The sequence below is a fragment of the Myotis nattereri genome, assembly GCF_964212035.1.
Source record: "Myotis nattereri genome assembly, chromosome: 16".
NCBI lineage: Eukaryota > Metazoa > Chordata > Mammalia > Chiroptera > Vespertilionidae > Myotis > Myotis nattereri.
In genome coordinates this window covers 18,688,524-18,714,180 of record NC_138091.1, presented here as the reverse complement: position 1 = coordinate 18,714,180, position 25,657 = coordinate 18,688,524, and the positions used below count along the sequence as shown (strand labels likewise).

The 25,657-nt window shown below is 44.8% G+C and overlaps 1 protein-coding gene across 1 annotated transcript in view; it reads left to right on the top strand.

Annotated features, from left to right (window-relative positions):
- The first annotated feature begins 9,093 nt into the window (after window positions 1–9,093).
- Window positions 9,094–25,657, top strand: part of UBE2G1 (ubiquitin conjugating enzyme E2 G1) — a 99,382-nt gene continuing 82,818 nt past the window's right edge. The window contains exon 1 of the mRNA XM_081110640.1: window positions 9,094–9,488. Coding sequence (XP_080966766.1) covers window positions 9,443–9,488 — 46 coding nt within the window. The 5' untranslated portion in view covers window positions 9,094–9,442. The remainder of the gene's footprint in view (window positions 9,489–25,657) is intronic.

Genomic DNA, 25,657 nt, shown 5'->3' with positions numbered 1-25,657 from the left:
ATCTAGCTGTGTCACTTATTACTCCCTTTACTGCTATATCTGTGGGCCCCTTCACCAATGACTTCGGCTCCTGGTTCACAGTCTTTCTCTTCATCCTACTCTGGTCCTCATGCTGGGGGATTCACCTACATGGGTGACTTATCTAGTACCCCTGCCTGTCACCTCCTTGATTGCCTCCCGCCCCCTCCACACCAGGCAGCCTCTCCCATCTTCACATGAGACCACCTCACCTCCCATGACCATACCACAGCCAAATTCTGGATTTCAAGTCACCCACCCTGACCACCATTTCCTACCCAACAAGCTCACTTGCTGTAGTGGCTACACCACACAAGTCTTTAATCTCATCAAGACCTCATTATTTGTGTCACTTTTTAAAAAACGAATCTTAAAAAAAATCTTTATTGTTGAAAGTATTACATATGTCCTCTTTTTTCTCCCACTGACCCCTTATAGCCTGCCCCACCCCTCCACCCCACCCCCAGGCCTCCACCACCCTATTATCTGTATCCATGGGTTATGCATATATGTATACAAGTTCTTTGGTTGATCTTTTCCCCACCTAATCCCAGACCCCACCCCCTCCACCCCCACACCCTACCTCCCCACCTTCCCTCTGAGATTGACAGTTTCTATGTCTCTGGATCTATATTGTTCATCAGCTTATTTTGTTCATTAGATTCCACATATATGGTAAGTAAGATCATGTGATACTTTTCTTTCTCTGACTGGCTTATTTCGCTTAGCATAATATTGTCCAGATCTCGCCATGCTGTCTCAAAGAGTAAGAGATTCTTCTTTTTTATGTCTGTATAGTATTCCATGGTGTAAATGTATCACAGCTTTTTTAGCCACTCATCTGCCAATGGGCATTTAGGCTGTTTTCAGATCTTAGCTATTGTAAATTGTGCTGCTATGAACATAGTGGTGCATACATTCTTTCTGATTGGTATTTCGGGGGTTTTAGGATACATTCCGAGAAGTGAAAATCCTGAATTTATTGTTGAAAGTATAACATATGTCCCCCACCCCTCCCCATTGACCGCTTCTAGCCCACCTCCGCCCTCTGCCCCAGGCCTTCACCACCCTATTGTCAGTGTCCTTGGGTTATGCATATGTGCATACAAGTTCTTTGGTTGATCTCTTCCCACCCATCCACACTCTCCCCCCTATCATTTTTTTTTTTTTAAATATATTTTATTGATTTTTTACAGAGAGGATGGGAGAGAGATAGAGAGTTAGAAACATCGATCAGCTGCCTCCTGCACATCTCCCACTGGGGATGTGCCCGCAACCCAGGTACATGCCCTTGACCGGAATCGAACCTGGGACCTTTCAGTCCGCAGGCCGACGCTCTATCCACTGAGCCAAACCGGTTCCGGCCCCCCTATCATTTTTTCACTATTCATCGGCTCCCTCCTGTTTTTACTTCCTTCTCTACTCAGCTTAGAAGAGAGTCCATTCCTACAATCTTCATACACCTTCACAAATTTGTCTTATCTCCATCTCTCTCCTTTACTTGACTGGCTAACCCCCAACCCCAAATGTATCTTCTACCAGCCTTCTCCATGCCTACACCTGAGCAGATGAACATTACCAAAAAAATTACTGAACTGTACCTATTGGTTCCACTTTCAGTTCATGACTTCAAACCTCCTATAAGCACTCGACACTGAGATCTCCATTTCCTCACCTTAGGTTGAGACCACTCTGCTTTGCCTGCTGTCAGCGCTGCTCCATCAAAATCCTTCTATCAAGGTCAACAATTTCCCAGTTTCACAATTTGGTGACCACTTCTCAGCCCTCATCTTTCTCTACTTTTCAGTAGCATGTGGTAGTTGATCATTCCTTTCTCCTGGGAACACTGTTTCCTTTCTTAGCTTCTGTAACACCACACCTTGGGTTCTCTCCTTTATGTTCACTCTCTTAGTCTCCATTGCTAGCTCCTTCTCCTCTATACGACCTCTAAATGCCTGGGTGCTTCTGGGCTCATTTTTAGGCTTAAACCGCCTCCCCACCGCAAGCCCGGCCAACGTGGCTCAGTGGTTGAGCATTGACCTATGAACCAGGAGGTCATGGTTCGATTCCTGGTCAGGGTACATGCCTGGGTTACAGTCTTGATCCCCTGTAGGGGATGTGCAGGAGGCAGCCAATCAATGATTCTCTCTCAGTGTTGATGTTTCTATCTCTCTCTCCCTCTCCTTTCCTTTCTGAAATCAATAAAAATATATTATATATATAAAAAAATCCCCCCAAAACTCATTGCACTTTCTCCCTAGGCAACCTAATGCTGATCTCTCCAAATTTGTGTGGATAGGGTTAGCCTCTTGAGCTCTAGTCTTATGTATGTATATGCTAATTTGACATCTCTGCTTGCAAGTCTAATAAACAGCTAAAGTAGAATTCAGCCAAAATAGATCTCTTAATACCTCCCCTCCCCCAAAACTATTATTCCCTCTCCCTTTTTGAAATCTAGCCAATCATTCCAGGAATCGGAAACCTAGGAGTCATCTTTCCCCTTCACCCACATTCAATCTGTCTGCAAGCTCTATTTTTTTTCCAGAATTTATCTCAAATCCATTCTCCCTTCCCTCCCCACACCTGTCTTACCACCCCTACTCCCATCCTGGTTCAAGCCACCACCTGTAATAGCCTTCTGACTGTTCTTCCAGTAAACTCTTCCCTTTTCTATAAACACTAAAGGGAATTTTAAACAATGTGAATCAGATCACACCCCTCTCAAGGCTTCTATTGCAACTAAACTAAAATCCAAACTCTTTGCTGTGGTCAACAAGGCCCTTGTAAGATGATCCTGACTGCCTCTCTAACCTCCTCTTAGCCTCCTTTTCATCAGTCTCCAGTGGAGCCACCCCGCCCATGCTGACCTCCTTTCTAGTCTTTGGATAAGCCAAGCTCTTTCTTACCTCATGGCCTTAGCATTCCTCTGCTTGAAATGCTCTTCCCTAGAAGCCTTAAATAGCTTCTCCTGTTTGTAATTCAGATCTCAGCCCAAATATAAACTCTTGAGAGGGCTTCCCTGACTACCTTTTATCTACATAGATCCTTTTCCTAAGTTATTCACTCTATTTATTTCCACCATATCACTCACTTCTCATAATTCGAAGCTGACTTGTTTACTTTTTTATTTACTATTCTTTCCCACTTGATGTCAGTACCATAGCTCAGGGACTTGGTCTTGATTTTAACACCCAGACCCCAGGTCTTAGAATTGCCTCTAGTTCATAGTAGGTGCTCAGCAAACATTCGTTAAGTAAATGAATGCAGAGTGAGAGAGGTGGGTGTGCAGATATAATCCTCTGGTGAAAGATCTGGGCTGAACATAAAGATTTGGGAATAAAGCCTTGACCAGTTTGGCTCAGTGGATAGAGCATCGGCCTGCGGACTGAAAGGTCCCGGGTTCGATTCCAGTCAAGGGCATGCACCTTGGTAGCAGGCACATCCCCAGTGGGAGGTGTGCAGGAGGCAGCTGATCGATATTTCTCTCCCATTGATGTTTCTAACTCTCTGTCCCTCTCCCTTCCTCTCTGTAAAAAATCAATAAAATATATTTAAAAAAAAGATTTGGGAATAAGAAATAAATCTTTTTTTAAAATATATTTTTATTGATTTCAGAGAGGAAGGGAGAGGGAAAGAGAGACAGAAACATCAATGATGAGAGGGACTCACCGATCGACTGCCTCCCGCATGCCCCCCATTGGGGATTGAGCCCGCAACCCAGGCATGCGCCCTTGGCTGGAGTCGAACCCGGGACCCTTCAGTCTACAGGCCGACGCTCTATCCACTGAGATAGAAATAACCAGCCAGGGCAAGAAATAAATCTTAATAAGCAAAAGAAGGAACTTCCTTAACTGGTTAAAAGGATCTACAAAGTAATCTATAGCATGAGACTTAATAGTGAAACATCAAAACAGTCCCTTTAAGAATGGAACAAGGGTGCCCACTACCACATTTTCTATGCATGTCTGCTGGAGATCCCGGCCAGTAGAGTGTGGAAAAAAGAGAAATAGTGTTGTCTTTTTTTAAAGGAAATTTGAACACATATAATTTATGTAGAAAAAAACTATAAAAATGATTAATTTAAAAAACTATAAAAAGTTAAAAATGATTAATTAATTATTTATTTATTTTTAAAAATATATTTTATTGATTTTTTACAGAGAGGAAGGGAGAGAGATAGAGAGTCAGAAACATCGAAGAGAGAGAAACATCGACCAGCCGCCTCCTGCACATCCCCCACTGGGGATGTGCCCGCAACCCAGGTACATGCCCTTGACCGGAATCGAACCTGGGACCATTCAGTCCGCAGGCCGACGCTTTATCCACTGAGTCAAACCGGCTTCGGCTAAAAATGATTAATTTAAAAAACTATAAAAATGGTTAATTACAAAAATGTTTTTAAAAATTTTGTTACTAAAAAAATTTTTCTTACTATACCAGGAAAATACAGCCTATCTCATTATTCTAAGCTTATCTTTATACGTATGTAAATAAAATCAACCATTCTATCACCACAAAACTCACTGTGAGCACAGTGAATTAAAAAAAGAAAAGAGCCCTAGCTGTTTTGGTTCAGTGGATAGAGCGTCGACCTGTGGACTGAAGGGTCCTGGGGTTGATTCCTGTCAAGGGTGCATGACCATGTTGCAGGCTCAATCCTCAGTAGGGGGCGTGCAGGAGGAAGCTGATCAATGGTTCTCTCTCATCATGGATGTTTCTTTTTTCTTTTTAAAATATATATTTATTGATTTCAGAGAGGAAGGAAGAGGGAAGAGAGAGAGACATCAATGAGGAGAGAGGATCATTGATTGGCTGCCTCCTGCATGGCCCCTACTGGGGTTAAGCCTGCAACCCGGGCATGTGCCCTTGACCAGAACTGAACCCGTGACCTTTCAGTTCGCAGGCCGACGCTCTGTCCACTGAGCCAAACCTGCTAGGACTCATCATTGATGTTTCTATGTCTCTCTCCCTCTCCCTTCTTCTCTGAAATCAATTAAAAAAATTATATATATATATATATATATATATATATATATAAATATATACATATTTATATATATATGTAAAAAGAAAAAAAAAGACCCTATAGACTACCAAGGCATGTTATTGTGATACTTTAAAATACCAAAGCAAGAAAATCCTAAGAATATCCAAGAAGAAAAAAAAAACACACAAAAAACAACAATAGGTCATCTACAATAGAACAAAAATCAACAGCAGCACTGGATGCTAGAAGACAATGGACCAATGGTTTCATATTTTTAGAGAAAAATTACTTGATTTTAAATACAAAATTCTATACCCAGCTAAACTGGCATTGAATTATATATGTTTAAAGTTTTATTATTTTTGGATATATAAGAATGTAGAAAATCTGTCTCATACACACTCATCACTCATCTGATAATATGCCCCAGAAAAAGAAAGGAGTAAACAAAAAATAATTTCACTTGAAATCCAGGACGCAGTCCACTCAGCCCAGAAGAGCAGCCAGGGGAAATCCTAGGAAGACTTCTATATAGCAGGCATGGTCCAAGGCAACCAGTGCAGATCAGAAACATAATAGAGAGGTTTCCAGGAGGGAGATTTCCAAGAAAAAGAATTTAAAAAAATTTTTTTTTATTGATTTCAGGGAGGAAGGGAGAGAGAGATGGAAACATCAATGATGTGAGAGAATCATCAATTGGCTGCCTCCTGCAAGCCCCACACTGGGGACTAAGCCCACAACCAGGGCATGTGCCCTTGACCAGAATCAAACCCAGGACCATTCAGTCTGCAGGCCAATGCTCTATCCACTGAGCCAAATTGGCCAGGGCCCAAGAAAAAGAATTTGATAGAACACAATAGCAATCGGGTGAGATTGGGAAGGGAGGGATATTAATTATAATTAAGATGCTGCAAGAAAAACAACTATAATAATTATAGACTCCAGCCTCCCCTCCCCCAATCTGTTAAAGAATAAATACAATTATAATCCATTATAGTATTTGGCTTTCCTAGTCAACATTTTTGTGGTTGTTGTTAATCCTCATCTGAGGATATTTTTTCCATTGATTTAAAAATATATAGTTTTTTGCTTATAAGCCTTAAGATATATTATGGATACACTAGAGGCCCGGTGCATGAGATTAGTGCACTGGGCAGGGGTGGGGGACCCTCAGCCTAGCCTGCACCCTCTTGAAGTCTGGGACCCCTCGGGGGATGTCCACTTGCTGGCTTAGGCGATCAGGCCTAAGCTGGCAGTCAGACATCCCTCTCGCAGTCCGGGGCTCTCGCAGTCCAGGACCCCTCACTCCTTACTGCCTCCAGAGGCTCCTGCCACCACTGCTGCACTCACCAGCTGTGAGCTCGGCTTCTGACTGAGCAGTGCTCCCTCTGTGGGAGTACACTGACCACCAAGGGGTAGCTCCTGCATTAAGCGTCTGTCCCCTGGTGAACAGTGTGCATCATAGTGACCAGTCATTCTGCTGTTTGGTCGATTTGCATATTAGACTTTTATTATATAGGACTAGTGGCCCAGTGCACGAAATTCATGCACATTAATAGAAGTGTCAGAGATGAAAGAAAAGTAGTAAAATGTATACGAAAATCTCCCTCCTGTCAGAGTCTTGGGTGCCCCGCAAGACCCAGAGTAAAGTCCCCACCCACCTACGCTTGCCTCGAAATCGCATGAGACCCAGACCTGGCCGACCCCACCCCAGTCAAGCCTTGCTGGGCGGGGAATGAAGTCTCCTGCTGATCGTGTGTAATGACCATTTGCATATTAGCCTTTTATTATTAAGACTAGAGGCCCAATGCATGAAGATTCGTGCAAGAATGGGCCTTCATTCCCCTGGCTGCCGTCACTGCCTTCACTCCGGCCCAGAGCCGCCTTTCCGCCTTCCCAAGCTGCCCAGAGGCCCAGAGCGGCTGGTGCGGTGTGGAACACCTGGGTCATCGCCATGGCAATAACACAGGCATCCCGGCCCCACCCCCAGCCGCTCAGATCCTGCGTATACAAATTAACCTGCCACCTTTGTTGGGTTAATTTGCATACTCACTCCTGATTGGCTGGTGGGCGTCGTGAAGGTATGGTCAATTTGTATCTTTCTCTTTTATTAGTGTAGATGGGAGGGACTGACAGAAGTCAGAGGGGAGGGGGATGGACAAAAGTGTGGTGATGGACAGAGGTGGGGGGGCTGGGTGGAGAGGGTAAAGATGGGGAAATGGGAGACATCTGTAATAGTGTCAACAATAGAATAAAAATGATATACCACTACACTACACACCTATTAGGAAAAAAAAGATACATTATAAACTATGTATTTACTGCTTTGATAAAATTAGAAAATTCAAAAAGGAAGAATTTTGTCCATAAAGAAGTGTTGTTGAAATGTTTTTTATTTTTATTTTTATGGTAAAGCTAAGGAAGCTTCAGAGCCCCTGTGAGGGCTGGATTTGTTCTGGGGGAGACAGCAAGCAAGTTGCAACCAGCAGCATTTTGGATAACCTGCCTGAAATGATTTAAAAGAGAAAGGGACGGATTCCCCAAGCCTACAGTTAGTTGTAATTTATTTTCTTATTCTAAATAAAGTCATTTTTGAACCTTATTAACTCCCCTGCCCACCTAAAAGTAGTCCTTCAAGTTCAGTAAACTTTAGGCCTCACCAAACCTGTGCTAGTCCCTGAGGGTTGGGGTCCCCAAAGGAGTTGGGATTCATTCATTATATTTATTTGCTCCTTTTAATTCTTGTTCTAGAGGGAGAGTAATTTTTATAACAAGGATTGTATTGGAACCTGCTCCTTCTTCGGCTGTTTACGGGTTTACCTTACTGGGAACGCACAGAGACCTGAAGCCCTTTGACGGCAGGGACAGAGCTGTATTGTGTTTCTATAATACAGGCACAACGTTAATACAACTTTTATAAATGTCTGTTGAAGGAACAGAGAAATTTCAGTGCCATGAGGCATTACTTTTCCTTCTGCTCCATCTCTTTATTGAGACTTTTGTGCAAAGCGGGGGGCTGAGGGGATGAGCAGGCAGAGCGGAGTAAAGATGCTTTTTCCAAACCCCAGGTCTCATGCTTTGATTTTACACAGTAGATGCATTTCTGAATGACATTTTGAATTGGGTATATTAGATTTTGCTGATATCAACTCCCTTTACTCATAGAGATTCTGATTATTTTTTAAAATATATTTTATTGATTTTTTTACAGGGTGGAAGGGAGAGGGAGAGTTAGAAACATGGATGGGAGAGAAACATCGATCAGCTGCCTCCTGCACAGCCCCCACTGGGGATGTGCCCGCAACTGAGGTACATGCCCTTGACCGGAATCGAACCCGGGACCCTTCAGTCCGCAGGCCGACGCTCTATCCACTGAGCCAGACCGGTTGCAGCGGTTCTCAACCTGTGGGTCGCGACCCCTTTGGCGGTCCAACGACCCTTTCACAGGAGTCGCCTAAGGCCATCCTGCATATCAGATATTTACATTACGATGCATAACAGTAGCAACATTACAGTTATGAAGTAGCAACGAAAATAATTTTATGGTTGGGGGGTCACAGCATGAGGAACTGTATTTAAAGGGCCAGAAGGTGGAGAACCACTGGTAGGGCAATAGAGATTATTTTTAATGATGTTTAGACGTTTCGTACTATGAGGTGCAAAATATTTTGCTTATTTCAGGAATCTTTGCGCGTTCTTTCTGTAGTAAAGTGAATTATCAACATGGTAAGTCCGTTTGGGGGGGGTGTCTGCTTGAAACGGGGCCCACCAGTCCTAAACTCGGCTCTCACAATGCCTAACGCGCACACCACGCGTGGAGTTACCTGGTCGCTGGACACAAAACCACTTCCTCTGGTCCCTCTGCTCCCACAGCACCTGCTTCCACCCGCGGCGCTGTCTTGACCCTCCATGACCTCTTTGTCATGGCGTCCGCCGCCTGAGGCCTCGGCAGGCAGCCGGGCGTCGACCTTCCCAAGATGGCGGCGACCCGGCGAACGCGCGTCAGGGGCGGGGCCCGGCGCACAAGGCGGGGCCGGGAGGCACCGGGGCAGGGCTCTCGAGCCGGCCGAGCCCCAGTCGGCAGCCCCAGCGCGCCTGCGCGGAGCGGCCCTGCGCGCAGTGAGGCTGTGGCGGGGGAAGGCACCGGTGGGGCCGACCCGCGGGCTGGAGGAGGGAAGCAGGCGAGCGGAATCCCAGCGCGCGCCGCGGCGGCCCGGGCACCCACCCCTTCCGGGCGTGAGGCTGTGAGGAGCGCCGAACCGGGCGGACTCGCACCGGCAGCGAGGCGCCGCTCCCGCCGCCCCAGGCCGGCCTCCCTTGGCTCCGGCGCTCCCGCCGTGGGGCCCGGTTTCCGCAGCGCACCCAGCTCCGGCCGCCTCCGAGCCTGCCCCTGGCCCTTCGCACGCCCCGGCGCCAGCCCGGGCCCTAGGCGGGAGGATGACGGAGCTGCAGTCGGCACTGCTACTGCGAAGACAGCTGGCAGGTGAGTGAGCGGGCGGGCGGGCCGCGATCGTGGCGAGCGCTGCGGCTTCCCTCCTCCTCGCCTCTCCTCCCGGGCCGGCGGCCGGACGGCTGAGGGGAGCGGCAGCCGCTGGCGAGGCCGGGTGCGGGCTCGCGAGGGTGGGGAGCCCGAGGCGCCGGTCCCGGCCGGGCGGGCGGGCACTTCTTCCCCGGCTTTCGGAGGGTGTTGGGGGCGGGGACGCGCCCCAGCCTCGGCGCTGGGACGGGGCCTGGAGAGGAGGGAGGCGGCCCCCTCCCCCACGGCTGGGTGGGACGTTGCGGGGGAGGGGCTGTGGGTCCCCAGCCCAGACCCACCCTCCCAGGGGCGGGTCGCGGGCTCAGGTGCTGCCGAGGCCGCCGGACCCTGGGGGGGGGGGGGGGGCGGGAAGGAGCGTCTGGGCCCGCCCCGCCGCGAGTCCCTGGCTCGGGTGTCGGAGCGGCGGGCGGGCGGCGGGTGGCGAGAGTAGGCGAAGGAACTGGCCCCCGGCCGGATAGGTGAGGCGCGCAAAACTTCTGCCCGGGCAGCGCCGGCGCCGCGGAGTTGGGGCGGATAACAAAGCGCTGGCAGCCGCGGCCTCGACGCGGGCGCGCGGGGCCGGAGAACCTGGCGGGGTGCGGGACGCGCCTCGCCTGCCTCCGCCTGGCACGGGCTCCGCTGCGCCGCCGGCGGGGGGAGGGTAGGGGCTGGCCGGCGCGGGGCTGGCTTTGTGCTCGGAGCGATTCTGGCCCCTGCGCAGGCCCTTGCGACCTCCGGACTGCGGCCCGCGGGCTCCGGCTGGGGAGGCGGCCGGCTGTGCCTTCCCAGAGGTGCCTGCGCCCCCCTCCCCCATTGTCCCGGCCTCCGGCCGTTTGCGGCTTCCAGGTTGACTTTTTAGGGGGTTGGCTCCTACTCTGCTAGGACTGTATGAGCGGAGCATGCGCGCTGGAGGTGTACGTGTGCCGAGTGTCAGGGGGGAGGCGGGCTGGAGGCTTTACAATGCCGCCCCACGTGCTGCCAGATTTAAAGAGAAATGAGCCAGCAGTTACTCCCGCTGCCCAGCGCCCAGCGTGTGCCCTTTATGGTCCGGGCGAATTTTCACCTCCCCGTTGTACAGCCTGCAGCCCGTATCCCCCGGCAGAAGCCGAAGGCTGGAATGAAGACATCCGTTTTTGAGTTAGGTTTGAGAGTTTGAGGTTAAATCACCTTTATGGCTTCGTAGGAAAAGGTTGTCAGGGGCTGTTACGGATTGTATAATTAGGTTTATTATTAGAGCATGAGCAAGCAGGTTTGGGCAAGGATTAAAGTTCTAGGTGCTCAAGGGGAGTGACTTGAAGCGAGTGAAGTATTGGATACCTATGTTCATCTGGAAAAATAGTGAAAGAATAATAACCTTATTGCATCGTATATTTTCAAACACCTTACTTTTCTGTGTAATTTTTGTTTTTGTTTTTTTTGGATGAAGGAATCTCCCTAAAAGTTCTTTAATCAAAATAAGTTTTTGCGATGTAGTGGATTATTAAGCAATATGGAAATACTAAATTAGTGTTAAAATACTACTCAACTCATATAATGAGAAAACTATACACTAAAAAAGGTATAAAAGAGTTACATAGTTAATAAGAAAGTTAAGCTAATAGGAGTGTTAGGCAGTAGCAATGTTAGAAGTTACTTCCTACCCATTTATGAATTAGCTATAGATTTTGATAGCCACTGGTTCAGTTGAGTACTCTTTTTTGACAAGGTTAATCCCACTTATTGATAAAACATTTTCTAAAGGTCTTTATTAATGGTTGACATTTTGGTAAGGCACACTAAAATATTCTTTAAGATCAGAGGAGAGGATAATTTAGTTTGTAATTTTCAGGCCTCATTATAAAGTTACTTAGCTGCTTTTTTAAAAATACGCATTTATTGACTATTATATATTTTTGTTGATTTCAGAGAGGAAGGGAGATGGAGAGAGATAAAATCATTGATCGGCTTCCTCCTGCAAGGCCCCCACTGGGGATTGAGCCTGCAGCTGAGATATGCACCCTTGTTTGGTTTCGAACCTGGGACCCTTCAGTCCGCAGGCCGATGCTCTATCCACTGAGCAAACTGGCTAGGGCTTTTTTGCCTTCATCAGAGTCAATGGACTATTCTTAATTTCTTATATTTTTGAGGGATTTTAATTAACATGCTCAAAATGTATAAAATAGAAGCCAAGGTGTAGTGAAATGTAAAAATATCAAGTTTATTGGAAAGAGTTTATAAGTATATACTAAAATAAAGGTCCTGTTGTATTTTAGTACTACATTGTTTGAACTTTGTGGTTCTTCAGATATTTAAAAACAGGAAAGAATGGTAATCTGTAATCTCTTGAAATCTTTTAGCCTGCACTTTCGGAAGGCATTATAAGAAGTACTTTAGAAATCTTGAAATGTATTGAATTTAGTAGACACACAAACCTGTAAGCCATTCTAGCTGCTAGAATTTCAGAAAGTAACAGCAGTGGCCAACAATGGTTACATTTATTGAGCCCCTAGTCTGCTAGTCCTTATATAGGATTTTATTTCATTACTTAAGGGGAGAATTTATTGTGTGTTTTGTAGGTAACTTTAATGAAGAACCTAGGTACTTTAAGAGTTGAACAGAATGATTCCTTAGGTTGCAGTTTCTTACCTCAGCTCTACTGACTTTTTGGGTGGATTGTTGTGTGGTTCTATACTTGCATGATAGAATGTTCAGCAACATTCTTGGCCTCCATCCACTAGATGCCAGTAGTACACCCCCTCAGTTGTGACAGACAAAAATGTTGCCAAGTATCCCCCAAGGGACAGAATGATCCCGGACTGAGAAATTACTGGTTTAAGGTGTTTTAGTTAAGACCATTTGGCTGTTGTAAAGGAATAAGAACACCTTACAGATTCCTGAAATCAGATAGGTTGTGTATTTCTTTGTGGATATTATTGGACTATGACTTTATTCCTTTGCGAATTCTGCAGTGGCAGTTTAACTTTGGCAGTGCATTATGTTAAACACTAAGAAATCCCACAGCACAAGAGATAAAATTTTAAGCATTTTTTAAAAGTTATGATAAGCACTGGATAAAAATACAAAGAGTACAAGAAGGTATAGTCTTTCCATCCTGACCTCCAATTCTTTGCTTGGAAACAGCCATCATCGATAATTTCTTGTGTGTCTTGTCTTTTCAGAGAGATTCTTCTATATATGTTTATATATGGTCTAATGTTTACTGAGGACTGACAGATACTAGGAGCTGAGTGCTTTACATATATTATTTTATCTTCCCAATAAGGAATAGAGGCTTAGAGAGCTTAAGTAACTCCCCCAAGATTACACAGGTACTAAGTGGTGCTTCTAGATCAGGGGTGGGCAAACTTTTTGACTCGAGGGCCACAATGGGTTCTTAAACTGGACCGGAGGGCCGGAACAAAAGCATGGATGGAGTGTTTGTGTGAACTAATATAAATTCAAAGTAAACATCATTACATAAAAGGGTATGGTCTTTTTTTTTTTTTTAGTTTTATTCATTTCAAACGGGCTGGATCCGGCCCGCAGGCCGTAGTTTGCCCACGGCTGTTCTAGATTCATATTCAGGACCTTCTTATTTGAGAAACTTTGATTTTTTTAATTTGTATTTTTTACAAAGTTTCTCTTATTTTTGTGTTATTTTTTTCATTTTTAAATTATTATTTTTTAATCCTCACCTGAGGATATTTTTCCATTGATTTCTAGAGAAAGTGGAAGAGAGAGGGAAAGACAGAGAGAAAATGTGAGAGGAATACATTGATGGTTGCTTCCTGCATGCGCCCTAACCAGAATCGAACCCGGGACCCTTTGGTCCGTAGTCCGACACTATCCACTGAGCCAAACTGGCTAGGGTGACTTTGATGATTTTAATTGGCAGTATTGCCTCCCAGGGAATCTTCTATAATAATAAAAGCATGATATGCTAATTAGACTGGACGACCTTTCAGCTTTGCTGGGGCTGCGAGGAAAGCCCAGGTCCCAGGTGCCAGAGGGAAGCAGGTGCTGACAGCTGGGGGAAGGAAGGCCTACTCCTTTTTTTTTTTTTTTTTTTTTTTAATATATCTTTATTGATTTCAGAGAGGAAGGGAGAGGGAGAGATAGAAACATCAATGATGAGAGAGAATCATTGATCGGCTGCCTCCTGCACGCCCCCTACTGGGGATCAAGACCAAAACCCAGGCATGTGCCCTTGACGGGAATTGTCCCCGGGACCCTATCCACTGAGCCAAATCAGCTAGGGCAGGAAGGCCTATTCTTGCAAGAATCTCGTGCATCGGGTTTCTAGTAATTAATAACGCAATAGGGTTTTATACATTTAAATATTCAAAGCTGGTGTTTCTCAGTAGTTGAGCATAGGCCAGTGAACCAGAAGTCTATGCATGGTTGATTCCCCTTCAGGGTTTGATCCCAAGTAGGGGGCATAGAGGAGGCAGCCTGTCAATAATTCTCATCATTGATGTTTCTATCTTCCTCTCCCTTCCTCTCTGAAGTCAATAAAAGTATATTTAAAAATAAAACAAAACAAACCCAAAACAAAGTTAATCTATCCAGTAACTCAAAAAATGAGAAAACATTCTCATCTTAATAAAATTTACTGCATTAAAATAATATGCATTAAAATCTAAGTGATATTAGAGGTAATCATAAAAAGATATGTTAGCTCTTGTCAACTTAAGACCAACATTCTGCAGAATCAAGGAAAATATCTTTGAATTTAATGTCACAGACTGAAAGCACTAAGCTTCCCCCCCCCCCCCAATATATTTTATTGATTTTTTACCCAAAGGAAGGAAGAGGGATAGAGAGTTAGAAACATGGATCAGCTGCCTCCTGCACACCCCCCACCGGGGATGTGCCTGCAACCAAGGTACATGCCCCTGCAGGAATCGAACCCAGGACCCTTCAGTCCGCAGGCCAACACTCCATCCACTAAGCCAAACCGGTCAGGGCAAGCAGTAAGCTTTTTGGTGTTCACAGTTAATTCTGAGGGAAAATATTGGGGCTGACTGGACTTATTTCCTACTCTGGCCATACTAAGTTTTACTATATGACAAGCATTTATAAGGAATAAAAGGAGGTGTTTTTGGTTTTTTTTTAAAGATTACTTGAAGGGTTTTTTTGTGTGTTTGTTTTTAAAATATATTTTATTAATTTTTTACAGAGGGGAAGGGACAGGGATAGAGTTAGAAACATCAATGGGAGAGAAACATCGATCAGCTGCCTCCTGCACACCTACTACTGCGGATGTGCCCGCAACCAAGGTACATGCCCTTGACCGGAATCGAACCTGGGACCCTTCAGTCCACAGGCCGACGCTCTATCCACTGAGCCAAACCGGTTAGGGCCAAGTTTTTTTTTTTTTTTTTTTTTTAACATTGATAACATTGTTTTCAGTAGTTTTCACAGGCACCTGTCATTCTAGAATAGGAAGAATCTGTTTATGCAATACAATGAAATAATTGAGCTTCTTTTACTTAGAAATTTTGATTGCATATATTAATAATCTGGAAAATTCCCTAATTTTTATCTCCTTGGCTACCCATATAAATAGGTTTATTTATTTATTTTTTTTAAATTTTTTTTATATATATTTTATTGATTTTTTACAGAGAGGAAGGGAGAGAGATAGAGAGCCAGAAACATCGATGAGAGAGAAACATCGATCAGCCGCCTCCTGCACACCTCCCACTGGGGATGTGCCCGCAACCCAGGCACATGCCCTCGACCGGAATCAAACCTGGGACCCTTCAGTCCGCAGGCCGACGCTCTATCCACTGAGCCAAACCGGTTTCGGCTAAATAGGTTTATTTTTATTTTTTTTATAAGTAGGTTGTTTTGATTAGTGAGTCATGTGTGTTCTTAGACATAATGTGCAATAAAGTCATTGGGAGTTTGTTAAAAATACAGATTCCTGGCCTTATCTCCATAGTCTACATGTCTTGATGGGGGCCCAAGAAAACCTAATTTTTACAGCAGCGCTTTGGGTGGCTGTGAAGCAGGTGTTCTGAGCTATGCTGCAATAATAGGTACCCAATCGGGATGACCTGCAGGCAGCCCCAGTTCCTAGAGTTTGTGATGTGCTGTGTTTTATTAGCTCTCCTGGTGTTCATAGGATATTGAAAGAATACTCCTAAAAGAGGAGTTAGGCCAGCACCCGTTTGGCTCAGTGGATGGAGCGTCGGCCTGCGGACTGAGGGGTCCCGGGTTCGGTTCCGGTCAAGGGCATGTGCCTTGGTTGCGGGCACATTCCCAGTGGGAAGTTTGCAGGAGGCAGCTGATTGATGTTTCTGACTCTATCCCTCTCCCTTCCTCTCTGTAAAAAAATCAATAAAATATATTTAAAAAAAAAAAAAGAGAATGATTTGATATTTCTTATTGGACCTTCTAGAATATATTGGTACTCTGACAAACAACTCCATTAACAATCTTAAACAAGCAGAAATACAGTAATTGATTATTGACAGGGACATCCTAGTGATAGAAGATTCTGGGTGACGAGCCAAATATTAATAACCTTTTTTTTTTAAGTTAAAAAAGTTTAGATATAGTTTCTGATTTTAGAGATAGAGAAACATTGGTTTGCTTTTCCACTTACTTATGCATTCATTGGTTGATTCTTGTATGTGCTCTGATGGGGATCAAACCCATCCTTCGGTGTATTGGGGACAGTGTTCTAACCAACTGAGCTACGCGGCTGGGCTAATTATTAATAATCTTAATGCTAATAATTATTGACCCACATATTTAGAAATGGAAGAAAAGTCTAAAAGTAAATTTACATTGCATCAAACTACTAATTGCTTTAACAGAGTGTGGGAATTTTTATATCCAGAAATCATTACACTATTGTAGAAAGAATGCAGTTACTACATATTGTACTGAATATATTGTCAGAAAAAATGCATAGATGAAACATTTTGGTTGAGGGAGGGTGTAGGATGATTTACAATCCTTGTAGTAGAGGGAGCATCAAAGAATTATGTATCTGCCCTGGCCGGTTTGGATCAGTGGTTAGAGCATTGGCCCTTGTACCAAAGGGTCTCGGGTTCAATTCAGGTCTGGGGCACATACCTGGGTTGCAGGTTTGATCTCTGGCTCCAGTCGGGGTGCAGCATTGATATGTCTCATATCTATGTTTCTCTCTCTCGCTCTTGCTCTCTCACTCTCTTTCTCCCCCCCCCCCCCTTTATAAAATTCAGTGGTAAAAATATCCTTGGGTGAGGATTAACACAACAAAATAAGAATTATGCATCTGTTATGTTGTGTTACAGAATCTAAAATAGTCTTATTTTTGTAATATATACATATATCAAATCATTATGTTGCACATCTTAAATGTACACAATGTTATATGCCACTTATATCTTAGTAAAGCTGGAAAGAAGTCTCAACTTTTTAATGAATAAGTGAACTTTCTTAACATTAGGGAGTAGATGATGTAAAATATATATATATTTATTGATTTCAGAGAGGAAGGGAGAGGGAGTGAGAGATAGAAACATCAGTGATGACAGAGAATCATTGATTGGCTGCCTCCTGCATGCCCCCTATTGGGGATCATGCCCTGACCTGGTGACCTCTTGTTTCCTGGGTTGAGGCTCAACTGCTGAGCTACACCTGGCTGGGCAGGAATAGGTGATTTTTAAGTTATAATTTTTGTTCAGTGAATATTTTTGAAATACAATGAAATTTAGTTTTTTATAAGTAACAGTAGTTTAATTTTTTGTAAGCTACTTCAGGCTGAAACATACTTTCTACATTAGTCTTTTTTAAAAAATATGTTTTACTGATTTTTAGAGAGAGGAAAAGAGAGGGAGACGGGGGGGGGGGGGGCGAGGGGGGGGAAGACAGAGAAACATCTGTGCAAGAGAGAGTCATTGATCTGTTTCCTCCCTTACTCACCCTGACCAGGATCCAACCTGAAACCTGGGCATGTGCCCTGACTGGGAATCAAACTGGCAACCTTTCCATGTACAGGACAACACTCAACCAACTGAGCTACACTGACCAGGGCCTAGCCTTTTATAATGAAGTAGAGGCCCAGTGCATGAAATTCGTGCACTGGTAATGTCCCTAGCAGCTGCTGGCTGCCTGCCGTGTACTCCCTCCCTTCCCCCAGCCAGCCCTGCCCTGATCACACTCCTGGACAAACTCCCAGTCAAGGGGACAATTTGCATACTATGCTTCTATTATATAGCACTAGTGACTCGGTGCATGGATTTGTGCACATTGAAAGGAAATTAATTAGAAAGTGGCCAGCGGAAGCCTGGCCTTGCTCTGGAACTGAGTGCTCATCCCATGTGGAAGGTTTGGGGGCTTTACATTCCTTGTTCCTAGTGTTCCTGGTCATGACCCCTTCCTTGTTTCCCAGTTCCCTGTGATTCCTCAGAAGATCAGTCTCCCTTCCAAACCATGGCATCCTGTACACCCAGCTAAGTGGCTCTTTTGCCACCAAAACTCCTGAGAGAGGAGCTCCTTTCCCCAATGGACCCCAGGAGACTTTCTGGCCCTCTGCTTACTGTTCCCAGGAGCCTGCCCTCAAGGCCTGTCTGAGAGTGCTTCGCTCTCCATCCATCACCTTCCCTATCCATTCCCCTCCTACTGGCGCTTCTCTTCTGCCCTGTGTATTCCTCTGTTACCCCTAAATGTATGACTGTGCCACTAGCTTGGCCCTGGGCCTTTTTTGAATACCCAAGTCTTAAAATGAACTTTCTGAGCAGGTGATGTCCAACTTTGCTCTTCAGGGACTGAGTCTGCCTCTCTCCTCTCTTGGGCCTATGTGACCTAGGAATAGGTGCATCTGAATCCGGGAGAGGTAGCCAGGCAGGCTTCAGAGTCTTTGGGGCAGAGGCTGGGAGAGATTTGGGTACTTTCTGTTACCACTATTGGGGTGATAGTCAGAAGAGGGGGGACCTCATACTATGACCTGATCCAGGACCCTCCTCTGGAAGAAAGCTCAGCCTAGGTGTGTGTGTGTGTGTGTGTGTGTGTATGTGTATGTGTGCCTGTGCACATGAGCATAAACTGACTTGTCTGGTTGTGTTACTCAGGGTGGGCTGGGGACTCACCAGAAGAATCCCCTTAGCCTGCTCAAGACTGTTTTTTTACTGTACCCTCTCCAAAGGGGTCAGGGGAAGGAGGTCCAGGTGGGTTGAGGGGGTCACAGTGAATAACCACTAAGGCCACATTGCTGCCAGGAGCGGGTGGGGGAGGTTTGGGGCTCCGAGGACCTGGAACCTGGCTTTGGTTTTCTGTCTTCTTTCCTCAGGACGCCCCCTGAGGCCTGGGATTGCACCTGGCTTTGAGGAGCACCTGTGGCTGCTGCTCTACTAGTGTAGTCATGGGCTTCCCTCCTTTCGCAGGGCAAGTCCTCCTTCCCCAGAGACTGGACAACTGGCTGTTTCTATGACGTATTTATTTTTACTTGTGTTTCATGTCACTTTTTAAAAAAAGCAAACAGAACAATTGTGAGTATAATTGCCTATCAGTTTTCTTTATTTCTCTTTTTGTAAAATAAAATTTAAACTCAAGACAGCAAAAAAAATAAACGTGGCCAGTGGAGTGGGACTGGGCAAGAAGGAGCCAACCTCCTCCTTTGGTCCCTCCCTAGCTGGCCGCACCTGGGGTGATGCCAGGGCTTGAAGGGAGTGAGTGGGGTCCCTCCGGCAGGTGGGGTCCCTTGGCCTGGCCTGCGGGGATCGTGCAGAAACTGGCAGTCTGACATCCCCTGAGGGGTTCCGGAGTGCGAGAGGGCACTCTGTAAAGTTGCTATTGTACAGGGTATAGAGCGCAAATGCACATGTGTAGTAAACCAGATTCTGGGCCAACAGTGCCCCAGCAACAGCATAACCCATTGCCAAAGGTGGAATCGTGTGGCCCCGTGAGGAATTGGGCTCCGTCTCTCTGGTTTTGGGGTGTGTCACCTGAGAACCGCTGCTGCCAAGCCACTGCAGTTCAGCAGCTCCTGTGTTGAGCGTCTGCCCCCTGTTGGTCATTGCATGTCATACTGACTGGTCGGACAGTAGGAGTAACACTTAGCATATTAGCCTTTTATATATAGTAGGTCCTCGGGTTACGTCGGAGATCCTTCCCTACAGTGCGATGTAATGCGATTTTCGCCGTTAAGTCAGAACCCACCTACATAAGCACCTATGTCACTCACATGGAGCACATATGTAGCAGTGATGAAGTGAAACAGTAAAAAAAAATTTAAAAGAAAAATAACAATTCCTGATCTTTACTTGTGGTAAATAAATAATAAAAAACATAAAGCACATATGTACATACGTTGAAATGACGGAACTGTTTTTTTTTTTTTTTTCTAAATAAACTAGGGTGCCTGGCCAGCCTGGGTGAGGGGATGATGGCTGTTTGCAGCTGGTCACACACCCTTCAGGGTGGGGGTCCCCACTGGGGTGCCTGGCCAGTCTGGGTGAGGGGCTGAGGGCTGTTTTCAGGCTGGGGGTGACTGAAGCTCCCAACTGCTCCTTTTTTTCTTTTTCTTTTTTTATTCTGGGCCAGCTTTAGCTTTGAGGCTTGGCTCTACCTCTTAGGCCTCCGTTGCTGAAAGTAGGTTTCTGGCCTTTGCTTACAATGTTGCGATCCTGCTGGCTGAAGCCTGAGGGACTAAAGCAGGTTTCGGGGGTTTTGTTTAGCTTCTATATTTGTTACATAGTTGCTTAGAGTTGCAGCTCAGAGGCCTGCAGAGGCAGGCAGGGAACGTTGGAGTCCTCCTTCACTGAAGCAAGCAAGCCTCATGTTTCAAGCTGCCTGGCTTCCGGCCACCATCTTGGCTGGCAGTTAATTTGCATATTGCCCTGATTAGCCAATGGGAAGGGTAGCGGTCGTACGCCAATTACCATGTTTCTCTTTTATTAGATAGGGTGGGAGATGGCGATGTAACCATGAAACAAAATCATGAAAGAACGTACATCATAACTTGAGGACTGCCTGTAATGATTTTGGTACTAACAAGGGGCTGTAATTCTCATCATTGAAACTTTTCCTATTGAAGAAAAATCTTTAAGCCTCAAAATTTTCTTTCTATCTTCACTTAGTTATTATGGCTTATACTCAACTATCACTTCTCTCCTACCCTATGTTGTCTTCTTCTAGTATTTCTTAACTTTTATAAAGATACATATGTGGGTGGTAAATTTTGAGTCTGCATATTGAAAAATGCCTTAATTTTGTCCTCAGATTTGATCATTTGGTTTTCTGGAAATTGAATTCTGGGTTAAAAATATTTTCCCATGGAACTTTGATGTCATTTTTCCATTGTAACGTTATTCCTTTGTCCAGAATTTTCTCAATGAGAAGACAGTGATGAAGAATGATTCATGTCAGCCCGGCAAGGGTTGCTCAGTGGTCAAGCATCAACCCATAAACCAAGAGGTCACTGGTTTGATTCCTGGTCAAGGCCCATGCCCGGGTTGGGGGCTTGATCCCCAGTGTGGAGGGGAAGGCATGCGGGAGGCAGCCTATTGATGATGTTTTTCATTCATTGATGCTTCCATCTTTCTATCCCTCTCATTTCCTTTCTAAAGATTGATAAAAACATTTTTTTAAAAAAGGAATGACTCCTATCAGTATAATTTTGTTTCTGTGTAGATGCTTTTTTGAAGTTCTAAAGGATTTTCTGTATACTTGGAGTTCTAAATTTTACCCATGTTGTGTCTTAAGTGTAACTTTGTTTATTCATTGTTTTAGATTCTTTTTTTTTTTCAGAGCTTTTTTTTTAAAAAAAATATACATTTATTGATTTCAGAGAGGAAGGAAAAGGGAAAGAGAGATAGAAACATCAATGATGATCATTGATTGGCTGCTTCCTGCATGCCCCCCACTGGGTATTGAGCCCGCAACCTAGGCATATGGCCTTGATCTGAATCGAACCTGGGACCCTTCAGTCCACAGGCCAACGCTCTGTCCACCGAGCCAAACTGGCTAGATTCTTAAAAAAAAATAAAAAAAAAAGTACACAAAACATTTATTGATTTCAGAGAGGAAGGGGAAGGGAGGGAGAGATAGAAACATCAACAATGAGAGAGGATCATGGATTGGCTGCCCTCTGCATGCCCCCTACTGGGGATCGAGCCAGCAACCCAGGCATGTGCCCTTGACTGTAATCAAACCCAGGACCCTTCAGTTCATAGGCCGACGCTCTATACACTGAATCCAACCAGCTAGGGCTCATTCATTATTTTAGATTCTTAATGGGCTCTTTTATTTATTTTTATTGTTAATCCTCACCTGAGGATATTTTTTCCATTGTTTTTCAGAGAGAGAGCGGAAGGGAAGGAGGAAAGAAGAGAGAGAGAGAGAGAGAGAGAGAGAGAGAGAGAGAGAGAGAGAAATGTGAGAGAGACACATTGAATGGTTGTCTCCTGCATGCTCCCCATTGGGGACTGGGGAGCAGACCCACAACCCAGGTATATGCCCTTGACTGGAAATCAAACCCAAGACCCTTTGGTGCATCAGCTGAGGCTCTAACCATTTAGACTTACCAGCCAGGCCCTAATGGGCTCTTTGACTGCTGAAGGCTTCAGTCTGTTTTGAGCTCAGAAGTTTCTATTTATTTTTTTGTCATCCTCTACATTATCTTTGGAACCTTTACTAGTCAGGTGTTTGAACTTTTTTTTTTTTTTTTTTTTTTACTATATTTTCACTTAGCATGATTTTAGGGAGGAAGGGAGAGGGGAAGAGAGATAGAAACTTCAATGATGAGAAGAGAATCATTGATTGGCTGCCTCCTGCATGCCCCCCACTGGGGATCGAGCCTGCAACCAAGGCATGTGCCCTTGGCCGGGATCGAACCTGGGACCCTTCAGTTCACAGGCCGACACTCTGTCCATTGAGCCAAACCAGCTAGGGCAGGTGTTTGAACTTTTTAATCTCATTTCTTTGCCTTTTAATTTTCATATTGTCTATTTTCTGTCTTTTGTTACTATATTGTGGACCCCCCCCTCCCTTTTTCCCCCATATTAATGACTTGGTCTTCAACCATGCATGTTTTGTTATTTAGACTGGCCATTCAATTTTTCATTTTAGTAATTGTATATCTAATTTCCAAGAACTTAGTCTCTCCCATAGAAGTCTGTTTTTAATAACACATTTACTGAGTTTTAATGTGCATATCATAAAATCTACTCATTTTACGTATACAGTTTGATATGTTTAGAGTTGTTCAACCATCAGCACAATGTAATTTTAGAACTCTTCCATCACTTTAGAAAGAAATCTTGTGCCCATTAGTAGTCACTCTTCTTTCTTAGCCCCACATCCAGGCAACTATAAATCTACTTTTTGTTCCTATGAAATTATCTTTTCTGGACATTTAATATAAATGAAATAATATAGAATGTGTTCTTTTGTGTATGGCTTCTTTCACTTAGCATGTTTTTAAGGTTGATCTCTGTTGTATATTAAATCTGTTGTTCCATATCATTTGTTGAAAACACTATCCTATTCCTATTGAATCACCATGGAACTTTCGTTGAAAAATCTGTTAACCAACCTGTGTATGTTTCCTTGGGTACTCTTTTATCTCATGTCCACCTCTATGCCAATATCATAGCTATTGCTGTATATTAAGTCTTGAAATCATGTAGTATAAACCTTCTAACTCGTGAGAAAGAATTATAGAGAAATTAGGTGCTTACAAAAATATTGGAAGGGCTAAAAGAATGATTTAAGTAGAAAAATCTCCAGTATAGCAACCAGAGAAATATGGAACTGACCCCCCAGGAGCCTTAAAAGCTAAGAATTCAAGAACAGAATACAGCACCGTGATCCAGATTCACAAAGATGAGTCGAGAAGAAATCACTACACCACTTCTGTGCATATCATCCAGCATAATAAAATAAAAGGCCACGGATTGAAGCAGTAATATTGTGTTTTTGCAGACCATAATTGTGTATGTAGAAAATTCTAAGGAAAATGTGAAAAAGCTACTAGATCTAATAGCCCAGTTTATCAAGGTTGAATAATACAAGATCAAAACACAAAAATAAATTATATATGTGTGTGTGTGTGCGCACACACACACACACTCACACTAGAGGCCCAGTGCATGAAATTTATGCACTGGCGTGGGGTTGGGGGGGGTGTCCCTCAGCCCAGCCTTCACCCTCTCCAATCTGGGACCCCTCGGAGGATGTCCGACTGCAGGTTTAGGCCCAATCCCACAGTATGGGGCCTAAACCAGCAGTCAGACATCCCTCTCACAATTTGGGACTGCTGGCTCCCAACCGCTTGCCTGCCTGCCTGCCTGCCCCTAACCACTTCTGCCTGCCAGCCTAATCACCCTCTAACCACTCCCCTGCCAGCCTGAGAGATGCCTAACTGCTCCCCTGCTGGCCCAATCGCCTCCAACTGCACTCCCCTGCCAGCCTGATCGATGCCTAACTGCTCCCCTGCTGGCCCGATTGCCTCCAACTGCACTCCCCTGCCAGCCTGATTGCTCCCAACTGCCCTCCCCTGCAGGCCTGGTTATCCCCAACCACCCTCTTCTGCTTGCCTGGTCTCCCCTAACTGCCCTCCCCTGCTGGCTTGATTGCCCACAACTGCCCTCCTCTGCGGGCCATCTTGTGGCTGTGGGTGTTGCCATCTTGAGGGTGTGGCAATTAGCATATCCCCTCCTTATTGGCTGTGGGCACCGCCATATTTGAGGGCGGGGCAGCAATTAGCATATTCCCTCATTGGCTGTGGGCACTGCCATCTTTGAGGGTGGGGCAGCAATTAGCATATCACTTCCTTATTGGCTGTGGGCACTGCCATCTTTGCAATGGTGTGAGGGTCAATTAGCATATTTCCTCTTTATTAGATAGGGTGTGTTTATGCACACACACACAATAAATAATTGGAAAATAACATAAAGAATATAATTTACAACAGCATTTAAAGAACACGAAATACATAGGAATACATTTAAATTTGACAAAGCAGATCTGTACATGGAAAACTATAAACTTAAATGTTTTTACTGCCCTGACTGGTTTGGCTCAGTGGTGCTGTCAGTCAGTGGGTGTGAGTGGCAGCTGCTGGCCCTGATTGCCCCTGAGGGCTTCTCCACCTCCCCCTGCTCCTGAGGGGTGATTGGGGCAGCGGCCGCCGCATGCACCCACTGTTGGCACTGGTCCGGTCCCAATTGCTCGGCATCTTCAGGTGCGAGCGGGGGCAGTGCCATCAGCACGTGGGAGCAAGCCTGCCGGCTGACAGGACTGAGGCCTGCAGTGGGAGGGGCTGGGTGGGGGCGTGGAGGATGGGCCGAGACCCGCCCCTGTGCCCACTGCAGCCTGGCGGCCCACAGTTCCTTTCAAGGTTTAATTATAAGTTGTTTCTTTCAGTTCCTGGGTGCACATTTTAACACAGAGCTGGAGTTGGAGAGTATAGCAGAAAGTAACACTGCTCAAATCCAGACATTCTGTGAATGCTCTATTATTTATTTTGAAATGTTCAAGGTGGCATTTGGTTTTAACTGCCTTGGCAGTGTTTTCAGCTAAATTTGCATATCAGGAGATTAAAAAATGTCTAAGGCTAATTTGATTTTCATCAGAGGTAGTCTCGTTCTTTAGTTAAATATGTGAATGCTGACTTTAAATACTATTGGTTTTGGGAGACATTGGAGAAATTGATTTTCATAGAAAGCACATTAGGTTAGCAAGGAAGACAGTCAAATTTTTAATTATCATAAAATCTGAGAATGATATAGGAGGAGGAGAAAAAGATAATAGGAAGTAGCCAAATGTTTGAAAAGACTGGGACATTTTCGGAAACTAAAACAGGTCCAGAATGTTTGGGGGTGGTGGCTGCATGAGTCAGTGACCGCTATTAGCCATTTTAAGTATCCATTGGGATAGTCTTCTCATTAGTCATAAGACTTCATGAAGGCTCTCGAGGATGTCTGCTCTACTCTAGGTTTACTCTAAATGGGCCACATAGAATATATGTAATATGTCCTTGGCTAGGGCATACAGTCTTAGATTTGCTGCTACCATATTCAGTTCTGTCAAGATTAAATTATATATTTTGAGGATTGAATAGTCTTTGCAGTCAGCACTTCCCTGTGGGGGTTTTGGATGGATATTACAGTCTAGAATCCCTTGAAATTATATTCAAAATTATCTGTGCATTTGTAGAG